The sequence below is a fragment of the Leopardus geoffroyi genome, chromosome A1 (genome assembly GCF_018350155.1).
Source record: "Leopardus geoffroyi isolate Oge1 chromosome A1, O.geoffroyi_Oge1_pat1.0, whole genome shotgun sequence".
NCBI classification, from domain to species: domain Eukaryota; kingdom Metazoa; phylum Chordata; class Mammalia; order Carnivora; family Felidae; genus Leopardus; species Leopardus geoffroyi.
The window spans coordinates 52,694,746-52,710,865 of NC_059326.1; the positions used below are offsets into that span (position 1 = coordinate 52,694,746).

At 51.3% G+C, this 16,120-nt stretch overlaps 1 protein-coding gene across 1 annotated transcript; it reads right to left on the reverse strand.

Moving 5' to 3' along the window:
• Positions 1–5,247: 5,247 nt before the first annotated feature.
• Positions 5,248–7,996, reverse strand: POU4F1 (POU class 4 homeobox 1). Its single transcript, XM_045480069.1, has 2 exons — positions 7,388–7,996; positions 5,248–6,695 (listed from the first exon to the last, which is right to left on the reverse strand). Exons 1-2 carry the CDS (start codon positions 7,508–7,510, stop codon positions 5,553–5,555), a joined length of 1,266 nt encoding a protein of 421 aa, XP_045336025.1. The 5' UTR covers positions 7,511–7,996; the 3' UTR covers positions 5,248–5,552.
• Between the last annotated feature and the right edge of the window lie 8,124 nt (positions 7,997–16,120).

The window sequence follows — 16,120 nt, forward strand, 5'->3', positions numbered from 1 at the left end:
GCAGCGCGCATGTGCGAGCTCGGCGCGCTCCCAGCGCACACCGTGCGCGCCGCGTCCGCCCCGCGCTCTCCCCGCGGTCCGCGCCCCGCGCGCCACCTGCCACCGCTGCGCAGGCGCGCCGGGCGACTGGGCCTTGGGCCGCTGGTCGGTCGGGGTGTTTTGCGGCCAGGCCAAGTCCCTGCCTGGGCCTGCCGGCCAGTGGCTGTCCCGCCGTCCGAGAGAAACTGCGGCCTCGGGTGGCTGGAAGCTTCCAGGCCGCGAGTCTCCCGGCAAGCCGTGGAAAGGTGCAGACCCGGCGCCCTGCGGTCGCTAGGCGGAGGCTCACACGCTTGGGGCGCTGGGATTCCCCGCGCGGACGGCCCCGGGTGGGCGGGTGTTTCCATGGCAGAGGGAGAACCCTACACGGGTCGGGGGAGGGCGGGTCTCTCCTGGCTGCAAATTATGACCCAATCAGCTCTGCCTGTGGTTTGAAACGGCACCCGCCAATCCACCCGCTCGGAAGTCCGAAGTCTACCCCAGATGACAAGTGAGCTGCGGACCTCGGCAGCTGGAGGGGAGGGAGCAGCCCCACGAGGAGGACGCCGAAATAACTCCCTGAGTCCAAGGAGCGCTTGTCCGCTCCAGTTTCGAGCGGAGCCCAGCCCTACAGATCCTCCAGATTCGGGCCGAGGGAGAGGGAGGGCTGCCCGTCTCCCATCAAGCTGACTTGACAACAATTATGAAAGTTTTAATTAGCTTCTTGTTATCATTCATTTTATTAATTTCCAGAACTCTCAAGCCATGAATTATTCAAAGGGCAAGGCAACCGGAGCGGGGCGGTCGCGCGCCCCCGCCGCACGTTCCCGGCCCGGCTCCGGCAGCGCCTCTCGACTGCCGCCCCAGAGGGCGTGAGCCGGCCCGGCGCCGCCAGCCGCGGTGGCGCGAAGGTTTGATCAAATATTAAATAACGTAATTATTGCGACAAGGCTTATCTCGCAGGTGGAAAAGAGGCTCCCCGCGAGAATTAGAATTCGGCTGCTATTTTTTAAAAAATCAATTAAGCTTGCGGTCTCCTTTGAAACCGCCGGCGAGCTCTACGTGGCTCTCTCATCGTGGGGCTAAGACCCAGGCGCCAGTAACACCGATAAGCAGAACCGTACCAGATAATAGATGTGGTCATCACCCGTATCATCCCGCTGGCCACCAAGGCAGCTCGAATGGGGTGGGGAACACTGCTTTTTAGCCAGAGTCAGAACTCGCAATTCCAACTTCAAGGACTCGACTATGAAAGCTCATCCCTGTTAAAGATGGAGCAGGGATGCTTCATGCAGGGTTGACGCGAGGGGCCCGGGCGACAGGGCAGAGGGCGGTGGGCGCGAGCTGGCCAGGTGAGTCCTGGGGCTAGGGCGCCCTGGTTTCTCTTGGCGTGGCTACGTGTGGTAACGGGACCGAAGTAGTCTTAATATCACAAGAAAGTAAAAATCGATACAGTCACGGCAGTGGGTGCCTACGGTTTATTTATGAGAGTGTAATCGAAGTTGAGAGCAATTTCAGAACACGCATTAAACAATCTATTCAGAAGTTAGTTGATGTGTCTTGAGGACATCATTTCTTAGACCTATAGAAGAGCAGGACCCTGAGCTAGGGCTGGGGAAAAGAAGAAATTTAAAATGAATGGATGACGTAAACGTTGGCAGGTGCATTTCATGCTTGCTTTTCTTTTGCCCTTTCTACTCTTCTACCGCCTGGATTTCCTGAGAAGCTGAAATATAAACGGAGCACAAGTCCCCCACTGTCTCCAACTTACTTTAAGATTATTTTTTTAATGTATGGGAACCACACATTTTACTATTTCCACTCACCGTCTGGTTTCAGAATCTGCTTAGAGTGGAGTTTTTCTTCACAACCAGAAAACTTTGAAAGGACAGCTACCGCTGAGTGACCAGCCTTTGCACTTGCTTAAGGAGGACGTTTGCTTGCTTCTTCATAAATTGACAAAGGTGTCATAGAATAGTCTTATTATTCCTTCCCGCAATACACAGATTCACTCACTAGATAGCAAAGCATTTCTTGTTTTGCACAGTTTCCTACTACATAAAATAGGAAACTCTGCAAAGCATGTGTTTTCGTTATGTTTTATTAACATAATATTGTCTTTTTATTTGGTAAGGATTTTACTTAATACAAAACAAATGCTTAAGTTCTTATTACATACATTGGTCATCATTATATAATACAAATGTATTTGCCTGTAACATTCCTGTTTGGAGCAGATTTAAAAAAAAAAAAACAGCCTTTGTTAAATCTTTTCATTTGTTCATTCCTGGTTCTCCAACAATGAAATCCGGTCATACTTTCCTATAAAATAATGGTTTGTTTGCTTCTTTTTTTACAAATGCATTTTATTAAAAACTTTGATGACATTTCAAGTCAACAACAACAGAAACAAATCAATTTTGATGGAAGAGATCTATTTTTAAAAATACCTCTAGTGCTTTTTTTTAAACATTAACAACTGTTTAAAATCACAGCTTTTTAAATGTACTATTCTGTTTTGAACATCAAGTGTTTTGTTTCACAGATTTGCCGGTGAAATTAAAAAGATTTGGCTAAAATAGGATGATGTCAGAAGATATAATCCCAGCTATTAAGAAACTTTGTACATTTGGCATCTGATTTAGTCTTGGGTCACCAGGAAATAAAGTATCTCTGGTCTTTCTGGAGCAGTAGGTGGCACACTAAATGTTCCAAACGAACAGAAGCATTTGACATGGTGGCTGGGCAGATCAGTGGATGATTTTTTTTTTTAATATTTATTAACTTCCAAAGGAAAGTCATTTACTTTTTAAGAAATGTTTATAGGCTAGGATAACATACACAAACCTTCAAATGCCTCTTTCCCTGAACCTCAATTTAATTTGGGGGGGGGGGAGTACCTGGTTATTTATTACCTCCCAGCACTCTGAAGTGAGGGCTGTGGTTTAAGAGTTTCTGCAGTTCAAAAAAAAATTGATAAACACAGGCAACTAATATAGAATTCATTTTATTCAGAGCACCGCTTTTCACATGAGTTATCTGAAAGTGAATTCTGATTCAGCAGAAAAATACATCATTCTCACCCCTTCCTCACTTTTTATCCCCCTTTCAATATCCTCCCCTGTATTTGTGGTTGAATTGAGTCTTGTTTTCTGACCGGCTCTACCAGGATTTGGCCCAGTATAAACAAAAATGCACCCAAATCATAAAACTGCTCTTCTTTCAGTTATGTTTTATTTGTAAGCATACTGGGACACATCCCCCTGTTGTATTTTGGCGCACAGAAATGGTTCTAATAGAAGTGGGGAGGGGGGAAAAGGTAATAGAGCAAAGACATAACCAAGGAGAAAGCTCAGCAGACATAACATGGACAGGTAGATCAATCCGTGAGACATTTCAGGATTAACACTGGCAGTTTGTAACCACTGTGTGAGTGTGTGCATTAAAGAAAATATTTACAGTAATCTTCCTTTTTTTCCCCTCTTCCTCTAAATACAAGAATATGACAAGAATGTTGTGTTTTCGGTGAAAACAGGCAGTAGACTGTGAAATCACACTATCCACAAAACGGTCTATCAGAAAGCTAGCCCAGTTTAGTGCTCAGTTTCAAATGCATAGAATGTTTGCGCTGCAAACAATGATATACAACGTAATTAAATAAATAATGCCTAACCAGAGTGAGACCTAATTGTGTTTCTTTCTGCACCTTTCAGATCATGCATGATTTCAGTCTTGTTAAATGGCAGAGTTTTCCTTTTCTCATTTGTCTGGTTTTTAATTTTTTAGTTCTTATTAAAGGATGGTAATAAACCATCTCCACATGAGATCGAAAGAGTATCTTGTGCACCAAGCACGCATTTTACCTAACCACCTTCAACTGTCTTTCTCTTTTTTTTTTAATCCATCAGTTCATAAAGTATCTTGATTATTACTATGAAATACTATACATGATTTTCTATTTGGGAGACTGATAGTGCAAATTAAAGTTCTTGCTACCCAACATTTATCCCCAGCAATAAATTACTTTTGAATAATAATAATAGTAATAATAATAATAATAATAATAATGAAACACAGTTGTTCTGCTTTCCACCCCAACATGCAGACCCCTTTGAAACAAACGGAGGGCTTTAAACCTGTCTTCCTCTCTTCTGGGATTTAGTTGATTTTTCTCCCAGCCAAGTCCTGCTCCAATTGAAAGCAGAAACTTCTCGGATTTCAACGATTTCATGTTCTCTAAAAGAGAAAGAAAGGGTCCCTAGAAGAGCAAGACGGGTCTTGTTCTGGGGAGAAAATGGGACAGAGTATCTCTCCTAGTGTCTTCCACCCCATCAGTCTAACTGAATCAATGGGGGGCGGGAATCAGTAGGTAGTTTAAAATAAACCACACTAAAAATTAAATGAAGGGACAAGCACGGTCTATGGGGAGGGGGGGCCAGGGAGGGGAGGAAGCTTATTTTGAAATAATGTTTTCCAGATCTTAGATACAAAAGCAAACATGAAAAGAGAAAAACCTTGCTAAAATGGTTTTACTTCACTAGAATAAAATACTTCGGGGCCCCTAAATTCTGCCTTTTAGTCAGCTCAAAGACCGTGTGTGTCTCTCTCTCCCTGACCGTCCCCACATGACAGTGACCAGGCCACAGTAGAGGCCAGGTCACCAGAAAACTTGGGACCCCTGAACAGCCACCCTCCCCCTTTCACCTCTGCTCCCACTCACTTTCCAGCAAATGGAGAGCAGCTACTGGATTCTCATTGGAAGCGAGAAAAATAAATCAAAGAGGACAGGGATGGGGTGGAGGTGACACTTGGAGGGAAAAAGTAAACACTGAGACAGAACAACTAGCTTCGCTACCCAGAATTTCACCCTCTGGTTCGTTTGGTTTTCGGTTTTTAACTCAGTTCACGTATGTAGGGTTGGGGTTGGTGGTAATAATGGTGGTGATCTTTTTTCTCTTCCTTAGGGGGTAATGAAGCTGCAGAATACGGCTCCCCAGACTTAAGTTACTAAAGCATTTTTTCTTTGCTTTTGTTCCGTTTTGTTTTAGTTTGTCTTTATTTGTCTAGGTTTTTTTGTTTTTTTGTTTTTTTTGTTTTTTGGTGGTTGGTAGGTTTGTTTTTGTACGTAGTTCCTTGGTCCCCAGGAGATTTTGACAAGTGTCTCTGGTCAAAAACAGTCCATTTCCCTACTCTTCCCCACTCTCCCCCCACCCCAACCCCCAGAACCAACCTGCTCCTCAAAACCCCTCCTCCAGTCTCCTCTTTCCTTCCCCTCAACTCCCCACTCACCCAAAAGGTCCCTCTTTTAACCCCCACCTGGCTCTTGGGTGTCCACACCCAGCACCCAGTCCTCTTTGCTGTGGAAGATCAGGGGCAGAGGGAGCACAGAGAGGGTAGAAGAGAGTGCTCGAGGAGGGACTCCCCAAATGCAAGCAGGATAACGGACACTCCAAGTCTAGGGGGAAGCAGGCCCAAAGAAAGCTCCCGAAAAGCCCCTTCAGCTCCCCGCTCTGCCCCGCCCCGCACCTCCCACCCCCTCAGTAAGTGGCGGAGAATTTCATCCGCTTCTGCTTCTGTCTCTGGTTGCAAAACCACACCCGCACCACGTTCTTTTTGAGGTCCAGTTTCTCGGCGATGGCGGCGATCTTCTCGGAGGAGGGCCGGGGTTGTACGGCGAAGTAGGCCTCGAGGGAGCGCTTCTCCGGCGCTGCGATGGAAGTCCGCTTGCGCTTCTTCTCGCCGCCGTTGAAGAGCTCGGGCTTGTTCATTTTCTCGCGCTGCGCGCCCTCGGCCTCCTCGAGCCACGCCTGCAGGATGGGCTTGAGCGCGATCATGTTGTTGTGCGAGAGCGTGAGCGACTCGAACCTGCAGATGGTGCTCTGGCTGAGGGAGCCCACGCCCGGGATCTTGAGGTTGGCCAGCGCCGAGCCCACGTCGGCCTGCGTCACGCCCAGCTTGATGCGCCTCTGCTTGAAGCGCTCGGCGAACGCCTCGAGCTCGCGCGGGTCCGTGTCCGAGTCGCAGATGGACGCCAGGCCCGCCGCGCCCACCACGGCCGCTGCCGCCGATGCCGCCGCCACCTGCCCGGCCGCCGCCGCCGCCGCCGCCGCCGCCGCGCCGTGGTGCGCCGCCGCCGCCACCAGCCCGGGGTGCGGCAGACCCGACGGCATGTTCATGGCGGCCGCCGCCGCCGGGTGCGACAGGTGGCCTAGGCCGTGCATGTGCGGATGCGGGTGCGCCGAGCCGCCGAGCAGCCCGCCGCCCGGGCCGCCGCCGCCGCCCCCCGGGCCACCGCCGCCGCCGCCGCCCCCGGGGCCGCCGCCGCCTGGGCCGCCGCCGCCCCCCGGGCCGCCGCCGCCCCCCGGGCCATCGTGGGCGCCGCCGCCGCCGCCCGCCGCGCCCGCACCACCCGCGCCGGCCATGAGCGCGAGCGAGGGCGACGAAATATGGTCCAGCAGGTCGCCAGGCTCGAGCGCCTGGTGGTGGTGGTGGTGGTGGTGGTGGTGCGCCAGCGGCACGGTGGACGTGGACGTGCATGGCACGCTGTTCATCGTGTGGTACGTGGCGTCTGGCTTGAATGGGTGGCTCTTGCCCTGGGACACGGCGATGTCCACGGCCGCCAGCGCCTCTGCCCGCGCCAGCAGCGTTTCGTCTAGGCTGGCGAAGAGGTTGCTCTGCAGCTGCAGGCGACACAAACCAAACCAAAACAAAACACACACGCACACACAAAACAAAAACAAAACAACAACAAAAAAAGCAGAAACACAAAACAAAACCACACACAAGCCGGAAAGCACAAGCAAAGGGCAAACCAAACACAAAGCAACCAAAATAACAATAACGGGGGTGGGGATAGTGGAGAACAGGAAAGACGGAATGGGGGGCACATTGGGGACGAGACAGGGGGGATAGATGAGTAGGGACGTATGTGTGGGGAGGGGGACAGATGCAGGGGAGAGGGGAACACAAGAACACATTCCGGGAACCGGCGTGGGAGACCAAAAAGGAGGGGGAAAAGAAGAAGAAATGGAGATGTAACTCGCAGCTGGGACCCGTGTCACGCACCCGAACACGCACAGAGACCGCCTTTCCGAGGCGTGAAATTAACAGAGAAAGTGGAGGGAAGTCGAGAGTCACGGCCCCGGCGCTCCCCACTCTGATAGCAGGCGCCCGACACAGAGGCAGAGGCGACGGGAACACGACATTAAGCGCCACTGGACAAAACGTCCCTCGCAGCGGGATTCCTCTAAAAATCCCTGCCCGCAAATCCCCGCACCTGGACCTGTGCGCACACCAGCACCCGACATGCAGTGTCTCGGAGACAGGGAGGGGGCAGGCGCGCGGGCCGGGGCCGCGGGCGTGGGGCGCTTACCGGCGGCGTGGGTAGGCAGGCCCGCCGGATGGCCTCAGAGCTGGAGTGCAGCGACGGGTACTTGTGCTCAGGGAGGGTGGGATGCATGGCAAAGTGAGGCTGCTTGCTGTTCATAGACATCATCTTGATGGCTTGGCATGTAAATCCACAAACACTCCGAAAGTCTGCCGGAAAGTGCGCACGCCGGCTCCTCCGGCCTCCCTTCGGAGGCTGCAGCCGCGGCGGCTGGCGGCGCGGAGGCGGCGGCCGCGCCGGGGGCTGCTGCTGCTCCTCTGCTGCCGCCGCTGCCGCCCGGCGCTCCCTTTGACCGTGCAGAGCGCCGCGCACCGGCCTCGCGATCCCACTTCTCCTACAGCTCTAGCCCCGCGCGCCGACGGGATGCACTCCTCTTACACCTGAGCCCCACTTCTCGCGGCCGGTTCGGGGAGCTCTCGCGAGAGCTCCCGGCCCCGCAGCTCTGACAGGCATCAGCTGTCTCTGTCTGTCTGGCGCGCGCTCTCTCTCTCCGCGGTGCCGTGCGTCTGCGCGCGCGCGCGCGCTCTCCCGGCCGCGACAGGCGCTTGGGAGCCGCTCTTATAGTGACCACCAGCAAGGACAGCGCAGGTGATGCACCTGTAGCTACCCGGGCATGCGCACTTGCACGCCTCACCTTTCCCACCGCGGCTCTGGAAAGATCAAAAGGGCTAGCTATTGTCTGAGGGTACGCACCTTTTAGGGGGAGAAAGACAAGATGCTCACAAGCCCGGTGGTGTTTTCCCTCTCTCAAACTCTCCCCCATCCCCACCGCAAGCCCTGAATATATGCGCATTACTTAGGCACACCTCCACTCCGGGATGTCTAACAAGCTGTTATATAATGTATACAGCTGGATATTTGTACGTTAAATTATGCCCGCGCATTCCTCTGTATACAGTATAAATAACAACACAGAAATGCAGAAGATGCTGTCTTTTGCTGCAAGAACCCGTTTCTTTCAAGGTTTATAAATAGGTTCCTGGAGGATAATCGCGGTGACAGACATTTGTTTGAAGCAGTCAGACGCTATTGATTTCCATATAATTTAATTTCCTCCGCATACTTTGTTGTTGTTGTTGTTGTTGTGAATATAACTGTGTCAGGCACCGACAGTGACAGCCACTTAGGAGCCACAAGGAGCGTGTGCGTTCTACCAGGGAACCGCTGTTGAAATGAAATTGTGCATTTCTCTTATTGTTTGTCTCCTTTAACCGTGTACAAACCCACATTTCAAACGAGCTCCGGGTGATCTGAGGCTTCTAGTAATCAAAAGGAAAAATAGTTAACAGGGTGTTGTTGGGATCCTTTCCTCTCCTCAGCGTGTACACACACACACACACACACACACACACACACACACTTTATGCTGAAAACTCCAGAAAAGGAAATTGCTTTAGAGAAAAAAGAATAAGATGTTGAAAAGAGAACTTTCTTTTCCCTTCCACCGTTTTGGCTTCTTTGCCTCTTATCTCTGCCTCTCTCTCTCCCTCCCTCCGTGTGTGTGTGTGTGTGTGTGTGTGTGTGTGTGTGTGTGTGTGTTTTCTCTTTTCCAATAGGAGATAGGATCAAGCCAGTTTATAGGAAAATGTGATTAAAATATTAATTCAAACCAACTTGAAAGAAAGAAACCTAAGCTCTGATCCGGACTTTATTTTTTATGTATGCTCTTATTGTGAAATCAAAACCTAAGAAGAATGAATCAATTAGCCAACCTGTTATATGGCCCTTGTGTGGCAGGCAGATCAAGGGCCTCCCGTGAGAACCACAGTTCAGGTGCCGAGTCCCCAGGGATACAGCACTTGCCCCGGGTGATAATAACAGCCCAGATGCTATCACATCTGTGGCAAGAGAGCTGGAGAGCGGCAAGAGGCTACTTATAGGAGGCAGAGATCAGATAAATAATCTTTCTGGTCCTTCTCACATCAAAGAGGTCTGTATTTCTACCGCAGAGCCGATCTTATTTCTATAAACCTTAATTTGAGTTCGCGTGGATCTTTTCTTCCAATAAACGCGTCTGTATTTATCATATATTAGCACTCAATACTCAAATTCCAAGAAGAGCCCACAGGCGTCACCATGGCTTTTTCTTTCTTTCTATTCTTTTCTTCTACCCTCCACCCCCTTTGCAGCCAGAGAGGGGAGTAAGAAAGATGTTCACTTGCTGGTGCGAGGAGCCGCGTTTCCATCCATTACGTAGTCCCTGGGGAGTGCTAAATGCAACTTTATCTCTGCAGGGAATGGAGAGGAGCAGGACTTCGCTGGAGGGAGCGAGTGAGTCCTAAGGTAGTCGCCGCCCCGGGTGTCCAGGCTTAACCTAATCCTTCTTGACACCCCTCGCAGCGGTTCCCCGAGCTCTCTCACTAGGGGAAGGAAAGGTCCCACAGAGGGCGAGCGCCTAGATCCTGTCTGCCCCCCAGGGAAACGCTGGCCTTTAGGGACCCTGAAGCGTGCACAGGAGACAGGATTTCAAACAGCGCAGGTTAGGGCTGGGTGGACCTCCAGAGAGCGAGGCCAGCCCCTGAGTACCGGAAGCTCATCTCTGCTCACACTACCACTCTGGGAGGGCACCAGGAAATCCAGCGGGGAGACCCCCTGACAGAGATCAGAAGTTCACCGCTCCCACCCCCCACTCATCTCCTAGTTCACATTTCTTTGGACACCTTTCTTAAGACAACACCTAGGGGTGGGGCCAGACCTCTGCCCAGAATATCTCAGCTTTTCCTGGGGTTAGAAATAGGAGGGCTATGGGTTCAATTCCCAATCCACCCCCCAACCAATGGACTGGAAGCCCATTTAGGGCACATCTATGTCCACCATGGTACTTAGCAAGGTGTTTGTCACAGAGTAAAAACGCCCCATGAAATAATATGTGTGTCTGGGAAGGACGACAAGGCAGATGGAGGGGCAGGAGTAAAGGCCAGAGAATTCAACAAGCCAAGGTTAATGGGGTGGGGGGAGAGCTAGAGGAAGATCACTGAAGGGTCTCTCCTCCTAAAAAGGAGATGAAGACTGGGCCAGAGGGGTGTGTTGTCCCCACACAGAGCTATAAATCTGGATAGCAGCTTTTTCTTTTTTTGGAGTTCAATTATTTCATCTCTCCCTCATTTACTTTCTACTTTCCTTTCCTTCCTCAAATGCTTGGTAATCACCAGTCGGGGCCAGGGCAAGACGCTGGAGAGAAAATGAGGTATAAAATATGGGTATCTGCCCTCCAGGAGGTGGCAGTCTAGGAGAGTGGGGCAGCCCTAGGTAAAGAGGTGTTTGTGGTATAGGTGTGACAGGTACAACGAGAGGGCGTTGTACAGAAATACGGGACAGGTTGGGAGATGATGCTGAGATACTGATCTTGCCACATCCCTGCCGGGCCTCAGCTCCAGGCTAGAGAATGGGGCATAGTGGCAGGTCTGCAGGCAGTTCCTCGGTCCTTCTCCACTTACCCCAAGGCTGAAAGAAAAGGGTGGTGGACTGGGGCTCACCAATATGTTACTGCTTTGTTTTCCTGGATTGGCAAGCTCAGTAACTAGCTGGTCCCTGCCTGTGCTAATGATGCCCACATGGGGTCTGAGCCTTGGCATAGATTCCTGAAAAGATTCCCCCCACCTTCCTTCTCCTTGTTTAATGACCACCACAGATTCTCCCCTCCCCCTAGCTCATAGCTTTGCATTTTATCAAGAGGGGGATAATGAATGCACAGCTATTGATTTCCAAGGAATTTCCGCCCCCAGGGATAGGGAGTCTATCATCTGGATCAGAGACACATTTCTTTCCCTCATTAATTAATTTTCTCCTCCTCCTTTGGCAGGCCCCACTTCACATCTCCTTTGGCAGCTCCTTCCCCCCCCCCCCCCCCCCCCCCAGCTCAGAGAGCAGAGATTCCTTGGTTGGAGTGAGGGCCAGCACTGCTGGGAGTGAACTCTCCTAGCCTTGGACACCCACGCACCCACCCACCCACCTCTCCAGCTCTGGAGAGAACGCCTGACAGCTGCTGCCCGCTGGGGCTACCTTTCTTCTTCCAAAGGGGTACGGGGAAAATTAGCACTGGACTCCGCAGCCACTACCTGCACGCATACACACACCTATGGGAATGGACCCGAATTATTTGTTCGGATTCAGGGACAGGGTTTTGGCCCTGAAGAATGTCTGCTTAAGTGCGTGGAGGTTGTGTGTGTATAGGGAGGAGAGGATCGGGCCCCGGGTTCTAGCGTGAACCCAGAGATCTGGCGCTACCTGCAGGCCGGCCACCTCGGGTTCTGGCGCCTGGAGCAGGAGCTCTGCACCTGCCAGATTCGGGGAGCCACGTTTCCCGCGGGCACTTGCCCAGTTTTGAAACTAGGCACATTGCACAGCGCAGTCAGCACTCTGCGCGCAGAGAAAGCCCCCAGAGCCCAAAGCTGGCCGGTTGCAGAGGCCGCTTGGGTTGTTTTTAAGCAGTGTGAAGGGGCAGGCAGGGGAGGAGCAGGCTCAGAGTAGGGGCGGGGGTCGGTTCTCCGAAGAGGAGCTGCACTTGGGTGGGCCCTGCACCCTCTTGCTCCGACACTTTCTGTCTGAAGGGTGGAATGGAGGAGCTGCTGGACTGTACTTTCGCTTCCTCTCCCGGCCGCCTTCCCGGGCCAAGCCTGGGCTGCCTCTCAGCGCTTCCCTCGCGCACGCCGGTCGCGTCTCTCCTGCTGGCAGGGGCCCGGGATCCTCGCGGGTCCTGCCGGGGTCCTCAGACCTCCTCCAAGCAGACCGCAAGGCCGCAGCACCCACCGGGGCCGGCGCTTGGCGGTGGCCCTACCCTCTAGCCAGCTCCAGGGCCCAGCTCTGCCCCAGCAGCGAGTTCAGAGTCACGTCCTTGCTGGCGGGAGCTCGGAGATTTCCTGAAGGCCCTGTCCTCCCTTTCGCGCCCGGCCCGCGCCCGGCCCGCACCCTGGGCTGCTTGTCTTGCCCCCAAAGCTGAAGGGGGTGAGTTATTGAGGCCCACGGTGATCTCTCGTAAGGATCCCGCCCCGCGTTCAGACCGGATTCCAGATGGGACCTGAGGAGAAGGTTCTTGAGGGAGCCGGTCGAAAGCCTACTGTTTTCTTTCTTCTGGCCGTTTAATTCAAGTGCAACTTCCGTTGGGAACGTTTTCCTGGATGTCGACCACCCCACCCCGAGATGATGCGCCCCCAGTAAAGTTCACTGCCGGTCACTATCACTCTTGGCGTTACACGTGGAGATTATCTGTGTTTCTCTGTATCTATCTATCCATCCATCAGCTCCACCTTAATCTTAATCTCTCTGTGGGTTTAAAACCAACCTACCTTGTGAAAAATCTGCGGGTGAGGCCGGACAACTACATCTCCATCCTAACAGGGGCATGGCCTCCCCCGCCCGCTAGCTGCCAGAACCTTTTACGCTGTCCTTGTGAACAATGTTGTATCACTAAACGGGGCCACGCGCCCGTGTGGTCTAGATCCCAAGAGGAGGCAAGTCGCCCCCGCCCCACCCAGGATCTTTCAAAACTGGAAGAGCGCGCTGGTCAGAGAAGGGGTTCGAGGTCCCCGGGTTAAAAACAACAACGAACGAACCAACTCTACAGCAGGCACTCCCGCCAGTGACCCTATGCGACGAGATGGAAATCCTGTCGCCTTCTCTCTGCTCAGCCGCCTGCCCACCGCTGCGACTCGGACGCACGCAGGCCCCAGGTGGAGGGAGCTCCGCTGGCCCAAGTGGACAGCAGAGGACCCCCCGGCCCTCCACGAGTGCGGTTCCGGGGACCCGGAGGCTGGCGCCCATCGCCCTCCGCAGGCTCAGCTCTGCCTGCTGGAGCAGGATCCCTAGGAGAGCCGGGAGCCGCCGAGGAAAGCGCGAAGCCGCGAGTCCAAGCGCCAGAAGTGCGGAGTTGGGTCCTGTCGCCGGGCTCCAGCGCTCGCCGGCGCCGCCGCCAGCCGCCCCTCCTCCTCGCCGCCCGCACAAATCAAAGCCCCTTGCGAGGGACTGGGAAATAGTTGCCTTGTCATGTAACACATTGCCCTGATTTATTATAAAATTTTAACGAAATCATGCATATTTTAACAGCCTTTAATCACTGCATGAAAATTTAATTCATGGACTGTAGCGCGTTTAAATAAATGAAGTGTTAATTCATTAGGATTAATTAATTTGTTAAAGGATTGTGTGCAAGGTTAAGGTGGAAAGAAAACTCTTTGTTGGTTTCGCGTCTTAATCGCCAGGTTTCGGGAGTGGTAATAAAATGAAAGGAAACCTCAAAGCAAGTAGTTTCTTCGGGTGGGGTCTGGGCGGGACCAGCTGACAGCGCCCTCGAGAGCGCGGGATATTCCGGCCCGAGGGGCCTGGGCGGGTGGGTCCCCCCCGGGGCACTTGGGGGCCGGGGGTTGGGGGAAGAGCAGCACTGGCTGCGGAAATCCCGGAAGGCTGGGTTCCTTGGAATCAGAGAGAGGAAAGGGGGCTCAGAGCCGAGGCTAGCGGGCTAGACCTCACCTCCCCACCTTCAGCACAAAGATGACCCTGTGAGTGAAGCGAGGTCGCGCCTTCCGGCCCTCGAAGCGCAAAGCCTCGGCTTAATGGACAGATGATGGGCCAGCCCTGCCACCTCCTGAGCCTTCCAGCGCCCAGGGAGTCACTGTCTCGCCATCAGGCCGCCGGCCCTGGCGGCGAGGGCGAGCTTAGAGCCTCAGGAGACGCTTGGAAAGAGGAGGCGGAGCAAAGCCAAACTTGCAAGCTCAGGCTGGAGCAATCTAGAAACCTTTCTCAATCAGGAGCCTTGACATCAGAGAATGGGTCCTTCAGCATCTCTTCTGAGACGTCTGCTAAACAGGTGCTCCTTCAAGGATAGCGGACGAGCAAGGGACATTCTTTTCCGCACCGAGCTCTTATTCATCCTTAAAGACCCAAAGCTAACAGCACTTCCGGTAAGATGCCTGATTTCCTCTGCTCCAACCTACCCCCAACACCGACTTTTTCTACTCACCACGTTATTAGAATCAAAAAGGGCCACAACTAGCTCCTGTCCTCATAGAAAGTCTCATTTACATGCCTAAATCATTGCCCTTGGGAACTGGATCTTTACACCCCCAAATTACAAGTGTCACACAAAGCACACACTTCTTTCTCCACAGTTGGTTGATCCAAGGACCATTTCTTAGAGGGGGGTCTGCTCCCGGATAAGACACAGCAAGCCTAAAAATCTACCGTTTCATGAAGTGGAACTTCAAGGTATTTCTAGGCTGCATCTGTCACATAAAACTGAAGATCACCCTAGCTTGAGCTCCAGAAGGGTTCTTCTTAAAAGGAATCTGCATCTTAATAGCTGTTTCCTCGCTCAGAGTGGGGTTCCGAGAATTAGGCAATAAATGTTCACTATGCACTCTGAGATCATTGCTTAAAAGGTTTTCTCTCTGCCAAGTATTATTAAAAGGGTAGGGTTACATCATCACAGGCAAAGACAGTGTTGTAGGACTCGCACAAATAGGAATGAAAGACCTTATGAGGCTTTGGGAAATACTTTTAATCTAATAAGCCACATTCCATAAAAGTTAAACTGTTATCTCAGTTTGATGTTCTACAAGTGTCATTCACAGGTACGAAATCTAGTGTATGTATTACACTTTGAATAACTGAAAACCATTCAAGTATTAGAAACAAGTTTCTGAAACAGCTTAGGGTGTAAGACCAAAGTTCTTCCCTTGTTCAGTGGTACCTCTAGTTTTGAACCAAATGTAGATACAAAAGAGATTATAGAAATACAAAGTACATTTGAAATTTAAGGGACTATAAATCTTAAAGTCTCCCATTTTCAGTTTTAGTCTCAACTGATCCATTAAAACAGGAAAAAGACATGTCATTATGGATAGAATTAAGATTTTGAAAATTAAAAGATGAACACTAAAGGTCATGTCAGAACAAAATCTAGCATCACGTCACATTTCCTTAGCCATTACATTTTAGATGAGCAATCAAAAGATGCTGTTTTTATAGACATGAACTTAGTGTCTGCTTCTCTTATCAAGAGTGCATCTTTTTCTAACATAGCCTCTCAGTAGGGAGAGGCTACATGTCAGAGTTAATGTGAATCTTTCTACAGTTAAAAGTGGCACACAACTCCCATCCTTGAGCTTCTACCTTAGTAGTGGAGTTAGACCCTGGAACACTGGCAGGAATTAAATGCTACTTGAAAAGAAACATGCTAATACTTCTAAAGTAGTACTTTAAAAAGAATCCTTGGAAATTTCAATTCCATTCATCCTTTGGCCTACAAATGCGAACTCTCATGCATGGGGGAGGAAGAGTACAAGGTCTGGAGTCAGAGGCCCAGCTCTAAGACATGGTTCTGTCCCATTCCAGCCATGTAATCACTAATCTTCAATTCACTTATTTGTAAGGTGGGGATAAGAGTTCTTGACTCACAGAGTTTGAAAAGAGGATTATTAGGAAATAAAATTTAGCAAAGTACTTGGTTTCAATAGAAGTTTTTGTTTTGTGTTTACAGTGTGCAAATAGATGTACTTGAAAATACGAAACCACTGTACTTATTATGATATATCAGATTATGGTAAAAGAGTACAAATGAGAATATGTGATTAAAATAAAATCCTGCAGGGGTGGCTGAGTGGCCCAGTTGGTTAAGTTTCTGACTTCAGCTCAGGTCATGATCTTGTGGTTTGTGAGTCTGAGCCCCACATTGGGCTCTGTGCTGACAGAGCTCAAAGCCTGCTTCAGATCCTCTGTCTCCCT